The sequence below is a fragment of the Ylistrum balloti genome, unplaced genomic scaffold (genome assembly GCF_031769215.1).
Source record: "Ylistrum balloti isolate Yb309-2 unplaced genomic scaffold, AGI_CSIRO_Ybal_v1 Utg370634, whole genome shotgun sequence".
Lineage (NCBI taxonomy): Eukaryota > Metazoa > Mollusca > Bivalvia > Pectinida > Pectinidae > Ylistrum > Ylistrum balloti.
In genome coordinates, this window is record NW_026782387.1 from 330,468 (window position 1) to 338,765 (window position 8,298).

Below are 8,298 nucleotides of genomic sequence, written 5' to 3' on the forward strand. Positions count from 1 at the left end.
TACTTTAATTGCTGTTTAAATATGTTCATTTACAAATTCCTCCGTCTTACTGGATACATCTGGGATTAAGATGTAAAGACATATATATGGTCAAACTTCTCCATTTTATGGCACATTATAAGGTACAAGAGGAACGTAACAAAGCTATATTTGATTATACAAAAAATTATGATATTCAGTATATATATATATATAATTTGACAAAAAATTTCTTATCAGAAGTACTTCACATTAATACCCAGATGTTAACGTAATTTAACCTAAGATATACAATGTATAGCACATATTCATTATTACATGCTTCTAATCACTAATCATTGACTTTCTCTAGGTGCAATACACTTGTTGCTTGTACACTGAATCTATCCATACAATAAGCCGAGGGTCATTAACTCAAAGTCAGAATGTGGCTTTATTACAGACAAAGAAATACCATTGTAAATCTACTAAACAGTAACTTATTAAGATGGGCTTATTACCAGACATTAGCATATCGCCAAATAAATACAGTTTATCATATCCAACGATGAACAAGAGATCCTACAAGGATCTTGGTGCCCAAAATCGTTTGATCTTTATTTGTTATTTAAAAGTTGGATATTTTTCAGTCTTTTCTCGAGAACAATTCTCTGAAGGAATAGCAATAATCTTTCATTGCCAGATTTACTATGGCTGCCTGTCAGCCATTTTGTTTTTCTGATCAGTTTAAAACCATGCAGAAAAAGGGATGAAGGGGAACCTACATCAGAAATTTGGGAAAGATCCATCCAGTACTTATCAAGAAATAGTGATAACAATCTTTCTTTGTCAAAATTCATGATATCCGCCTTTCAATTGCGTATCTTTTACTGATTGGTCTTAAATTGAACTGGCACAATTATTGACCAAGAGGATCCTTCATACAACATCCTGTACTTCCCAAGGAATAGCGATAGCAACTTTTCAAAGTCAAAATCAAAGATGGCCACCTGTCGGCCATTTTGGTTTTCTGATCAGACCCAAAATCGCATGGGTATAACTAGGGACCAAGGAGAACCTATATTTGAGAAAGATCCATCTTGTACTTCTCAAAGAATAGTGATAACAATTTTTCTGTGTCAAAATCCATGGTGTCCGCCTGTTGGCTGTTTAGTTTTTCTGATCAGCCTTCAATTGAACTGGCATAACTGAAATACATATAATGTTAGAAAGCACTTCTATAATTGAGGTTAGTTTCGCCAACCTTTAGAAATCTATTATCTGGCGATAGGACTTCATAATGCAGGGTGGCTAATTAGTATTTTTAATGTCTTTGAGGAACAGAGACCAAATAGTCAACTCCATCGTATAGTTATCACATCTGTATGTATTGTATAGTCATCACATCTGTATGTATTGTATAGTTATCACATCTGTATGTATTGTATAGTCATCACATCTGTATGTATTGTATAGTTATCACATCTGTATGTATTGTATAGTTATCATATCTGTATGTATTGTATAGTTATCACATCTGTATGTATTGTATAGTTATCACATCTGTATGTATTGTATAGTTATCACATCTGTATATATTGTATAGTTATCACATCTGTATGTATTGTATAGTTATCATATCTGTATGTATTGTACAGTTATCATATCTGTATGTATTATATAGTCATCACATCTGTATGTATTGTATAGTTATCACATCCTTATGTATTGTATAGTTATCACATCAATCTTTCTTTGTCAAAATTCATGATAGCCTTTCAATTTATCATTGGTCTTAAATTGAACTGGCACAATTACTTATATGTATTGTATAGTTATCATATCTGTATGTATTGTATAGTCATCACATCTGTTTGTATTGTATAGTCATCACATCCTTATGTATTGTATAGTTATCACATCTGTATGTATTGTATAGTTATCACATCTGTATGTATTGTATAGTCATCACATCCTTATGTATTGTATAGTTATCACATCTGTATGTATTGTATAGTTATCACATCTGTATGTATTGTATAGTCATCACATCCTTATGTATTGTATAGTCATCACATCTGTATGTATTGTATAGTTATCACATCTGTATGTATTGTATAGTCATCACATCCTTATGTATTGTACAGTTATCATATCTGTATGTATTGTATAGTTATCACATCTGTATGTATTGTATAATTGTCATATCTGTATATATTTACATGATGTTTTGTGTTATGTTTGTATTGTATAGTTATCACATCTGTATGTATTGTATAGTTATCACATCTGTATGTATTGTATAGTCATCACATCCTTATGTATTGTATAGTCATCACATCTGTATGTATTGTATAGTTATCACATCCTTATGTATTGTATAGTCATCACATCTGTATGTATTGTATAGTATAGTCATCACATCCTTATGTATTGTACAGTTATCATATCTGTATGTATTGTATAGTCATCACATCTGTATGTATTGTATAATTGTCATATCTGTATATATTTACATGTTGTTTTGTGTTCTGTTTGTATTGTATAGTTATCACATCTGTATGTATTGTATAGTTATCACATCTGTATGTATTGTATAGTCATCACATCCTTATGTATTGTATAGTCATCACATCTGTATAGTATCTGTATAGTAGTATCACATCCTTATGTATTGTATAGTCATCACATCTGTATGTATTGTATGTATTGTATAGTCATCACATCCTTATGTATTGTATAGTTATCACATCTGTATGTATTGTATAGTTATCACATCTGTATGTATTGTATAGTCATCACATCCTTATGTATTGTATAGTTATCACATCTGTATGTATTGTATAGTTATCACATCTGTATGTATTGTATAGTTATCACATCCTTATGTATTGTATAGTCATCACATCTGTATGTATTGTATAGTTATCACATCTGTATGTATTGTATAGTCATCACATCCTTATGTATTGTACAGTTATCATATCTGTATGTATTGTATAGTTGTCACATCTGTATGTATTGTATAATTGTCATATCTGTATATATTTACATGATGTTTTGTGTTATGTTTGTATTGTATAGTTATCACATCTGTATGTATTGTATAGTTATCACATCTGTATGTATTGTATAGTCATCACATCCTTATGTATTGTATAGTCATCACATCTGTATGTATTGTATAGTTATCACATCTGTATGTATTGTATAGTCATCACATCCTTATGTATTGTACAGTTATCACATCTGTATGTATTTACATGATGTTCTGTTCATGTTTGTATTGTATAGGTGTCACATCTGTATGTATTTACATGATGTTCTATGTTATGTTTGTATTGTATAGGTGTCACATCTGTATGTATTTACATGATGTTGTATATCATATTTGAACATTATTATGTTTATATTAGGTCCAGAACATGATTTTGAAATGTCAATATCCTGATTATTATAAGGTAATTCCAGTTTTTTTAATTGAGTGAGTCATGATACAGTCAATAGTCACTGATATCTTGTGATATCACACGCACGAATATCATATGCACTCATTCCACTGAATGAACCCGAAAGTATGTACATTTCTTATTACAAATCGAAAACTCGTAAACTCTGAACTGGTCAGGCGTGAGTTCTGATGCTTTAAAATACATGATATATAGAAACAGTTAGTAATATCAGACATTTTATGTCCTATAAATAAATTGCATATGTTTTAGTATTCTTATATTTCTTGTAAGTCAAACCATGGACTACATTCACAGGGGGTGTTGTTATTGTTCCAGATCTGCAAAAATAATACAAAAACCAGCATTAGAAAAAACAATCACAAGTTATAGTTGTAAGTTGTAAGACCGTTACATAAGTCCCCGAAAATATCCCTGTTATCAAAGCCATTTTTATTGCAGTAGGGGATAATTCTACTCAAAAGCTACACTAGAGCAAGATTCCTGACCTAGACCACAGAGGCAGTCATACACGACTCAACTAAACCTGTGGCCAATAGATGACACCGGACTGGAAAAACACAACAAAGAAAATGCTGACATTTCACAAAATATTACTTCAAATATAAATTCAACGAAAGTATGGGGTGTTGTTATTGTTCCAGATCTGCAAAAATAATGCAAAAACCAGCATTAGAAAAAACAATCACAAGTTATAGTTGTAAGTTGTAAGACCGTTACATAAGTCCCCGAAAATATCCCTGCTGTCAAAGCCATTTTTATTGCAGTAGGGAATAATTCTACTCAAAAGCTACACTAGAGCAAGATTCCTAACATAGACCACAGAGGCAGTCATGCACGACTCAACTAAACCTGTGGCCAATAGATGACACCGGACTGGAAAAACACAACAAAGAAAATGCTGACATTTCACAAAGTATTACTTCAAATATAAATTCAACGAAAGTATGGGGTGTTGTTATTGTTCCAGATCTGCAAAAATAATACAAAAACCAGCATTAGAAAAAACAATCACGAGTTATAGTTGTAAGTTGTAAGACCGTGACATAAGTCCCCGAAAATATCCCTGTTATCAAAGCCATAAAAATCGTGATATAAAATAAAGGGAAATAATTTGAACTACCAGGAAATCCATACATTCTGTGACCATTTCAAGGCTACATATTATTTTTATACCTTAAGATATATTATTAAGTAAGGTATTATATTAACCTGCTATATCAATAGTTTTGTGTAAGATGAAAAATACGGGAAATATGAACATCGTCATGTCGTTATGACATCATCTGATTGCAGTTTTTTCAAAATGGAATCAGAAGGCTGGAGAGAAAGTCAAATTCATTTCGAAAGTCATCCGATGGAAAACTACCAAAGCAACAATAACAGAGATGGTAAATATATTCCAGCAGACAGGATCTATGAAAGACAAAAGACGCAAGAACCAAGCACGTCCACAGACTAGCAGGTGCGCCGAGAACATTGTGGCTGTTCAGAAAATTATATAAGAATTTTCAGAGAGGTCAGTTAGAAAAGTGCTAGATGACATTGGAAATATGGGATCTGCTAATTCAAGGTCTGGCTATGAAAAGGTTTACAGAATGTTTGGAAGATTTAACTTAAAGTTGTTTCCATGCAAAGTCCCAGTGATGCAAAATTTGAGCGATACAGATGTTACAATGAGACGACAATTTGCTCATTGGATGACTAACAACATTGGTATCACCGATGGCGTATGGTTTTCAGATGAATCCGCTACACTGCACCTTGTATGACTGATACATACATCATGTTTCAATATATACTAGTTTAAATGGAGGCAAACAAATGTTCCGGACACAAAATTTTAACAAAGGGCAGCAACTCTTTATCAAGGAGTTGTATTCCCTGCATCAATAATTAGATTGTATCTAGAGCCATCGTAGAGAGATCGGCACAGCAGAGCTCGAAATGAACACACCACGAGGTCATTAACCGGAAACATAAATGTGTTTTTTCAGAGGGCATGCGCATGAGTAATGAATACAAAATAGTACCGGAGACCGGGTCGTAATATTCGGAACACGATTTATAGTATAATTCAATATTGTTACATCCTTTCTCCTTTATAGAAAGAAAACTAATATAATTATTATCATATTAAGATAGCATTAAACTGTTGACCCATAAGATAGGAGTTAAATTGTTATAAACACTGACTAGAATAACTTAACAATTACTTAACTAATAACACAGTCTCTTTGGCAATGAATTGAACTAACTTTAAAATTAAACAATAAATGTAAATGACTTGAAAACTACTTGGATTAAGAGATTACTCCTTTCCAAAGATAGTGAATGGCCAAACTTGTTGGCAGTAACTTGTGAACTTAAAAAAAAAACAGAATTTGGAATTGTATACATTAAAAATATTCAGACAAAAAACATGTTACGGAAAGATACTTTTGAAGCATGGATAAAAGTCTCAGAAATGATAGATATCAAACGTTTTGATTATCTTTTAAAATCGCCAATTTGGTACAATAGAAATTTAAAGAAGTAGTGCAATATGGTTACAAAACCGAAATAAAATCACAGAAATACCTTACAAAATAACGGAAAACAAAGAATTTTTTTTCCGACGTATCGTTTTAGAGTAATTGGTGTAAATGTAATGCCCGTACGAAAACATACCTTTAAAATCGCAAAATTAGGGAAATCCCCTTTTTCACCGAAAGTGACGTAGTATGAGCAACATAGACGCGCTGGATTCGACTTCACTGTTATCAACAATAAGGTAAACACTGATCGAAATTTGCCGGAATCCGAGTAGTTTTCGTTATTCCAAGGTTTAGACTGTAAAGACTATTACTATCAGGATCATTTGGTGAAAAATGATCCCTTGGATATGGCAAGTTCTCGCCACAAGGGCCGCCGTTGTGTAGTAGCTGGGTGTAGTAACACTGCGGGTGATGGCGTTTCAGTGCACACATTCCCATCTGATAGTCGAACTAGGAATGCATGGAAAAGGTTTGTGAAGCTGACCAGAGCAGACTGGGAAGAGCCTTCGAGGCACAGTGCCATTTGTAGTGCCCATTTCACACCTTCATGTTTCGACGCGCAGTATGACTTGAAGGCGAGCTTAGGATTTAGAACAAAGAGACGTCTCAACCCCGGTTCTGTGCCGTCCATATATCCTAAGAGGGATCATGATCACCTAAACGAAGTTTTTTTTTTATCTTCTCCAGAGAAGAAGCCAAGGGAGGCTTATGCAAAAAGAGAAAGCTTCAGGGTAAGAATGATAAATTATTTTACAATATTAGCATGACATTAGGGAAATCCTTTTTTCTGTAAAAAAAGTACATTTACAGGTACTTATAGTAGGGGATCCATCCAATCCCATTTGTACTTATTTGACAAAATCATTATAAATATTGGAATCTTAAATTTCAAGTATGAAAAACTGCGTTATTAAATAATCATGACAATTAATAAAATCAATGAAAATTAATAAAATAAACATGATAAATGGAAATTAATATAAAAAAAACAATTTAGTATAATTTTATACAGGGATCAGTTCCCTAAAGCAAACTTGAGAAATACTGGGTCCCCTTAAAATGTAATACTTCAACCAAAATGCTATATCTATATTCTTATGCCATTGAAAAGAAATATTATATGGGCATATCGTACGTGTACCTAATCGCTAATGTATATATATCAATAGCATATTTTACAAACGATAATATACATGTATTATGTGGTAGTATATTTGTTGCTGTACTGTATGTTAGGTACGGTACTGTAATATACAGTATAATTCTGTACAGCATATCCACTTGAAATGCTTTCAATGAGAATATTATTTATGTGAAGACATAACCCAACCTTTACTCAGAAACGTGTGCAACATTTTTTTTTTCTTTTTTATTTTAGGTTTTGTCAGAACTGATCACAGCTGAAACTGTCCAAAGTGTGACTGCTTCAACAGATGTTGCTGAGCCAGATTTCCATACATTTTCATCAGTTGCTGATAATGTGGCTCAAACTGATAAGGCTGAATGTCTCTTGCCTCAGCAGGACCGGTAGACTCGTCGTCAGTCAGTTCTATCTGGCCGGAATCGTCAGAAAAACTATCCAAAGCATCGCTCTCACTGTCTGTAATACTGCTATTATCCATCTTGAATTGATATGTGTTGCTCATACTACATCACAACACTTCCGGTTCTATATTTAGCAAAACCGGAAGTTGCGTTGATTGTTTTTCAAACAGGTGCAAAACAGCAAAATTCAAGCTGGTATATCTCGGCAAATACTTGACCGATTTTCATACTTTTTTTTTTTAATTTTCATTTATTTGTATTCCCTTTCTCAATAACGAAGTGAAGATTGGCGTCACACTACTTCTTTAAAGATTGGCGAGAATTCTGAATTTTTTTATGACTTGTATTTACAAAATGTAGTTTTTGTTGGAGATTTAATTCAAGAGGATGGTGGATTTTTAAGCTATGGTGGCTTTAAAAAGAAATATAATATAACTTCTGGAAACTTTCTACATTATAAGATTCTTTGTGAATCATTCAAAACCTTTATGAGAGATAATGATATTAGAGGACATAATTAATCTATTAAAAAACCTTTTATTCCTTTCCACATTAATGTGATATCAAAAAGATCAAAAAGGAAGTAGTGACATGTACAATACTCTCATTAACCGAAAAAACCCACAAACACAGCAATAGACAATTGGATAACTATTAACCAGTCCTGTTCAAATATGAAGAGGACAGGAAATTTTGCTCTCCCTTTCAAAATTACAAAAGACAGCAGTATTCAATGGTTTATTTTTAGACTTATTTCTAGAATACTCTAAATCACTATCTAAAAATAA

General features: G+C 32.5%; 1 protein-coding gene across 1 annotated transcript; it reads left to right on the forward strand.

The window, feature by feature from the left end:
• Nucleotides 1-6,312: 6,312 nt before the first annotated feature.
• On the forward strand, nt 6,313-7,496 carry LOC132557159 (THAP domain-containing protein 10-like). The gene is made up of 2 exons (XM_060221650.1): nt 6,313-6,696; nt 7,344-7,496. Exons 1-2 carry the CDS (start codon nt 6,313-6,315, stop codon nt 7,494-7,496), a joined length of 537 nt encoding a protein of 178 aa, XP_060077633.1.
• The last annotated feature ends 802 nt before the right edge of the window (nt 7,497-8,298 follow it).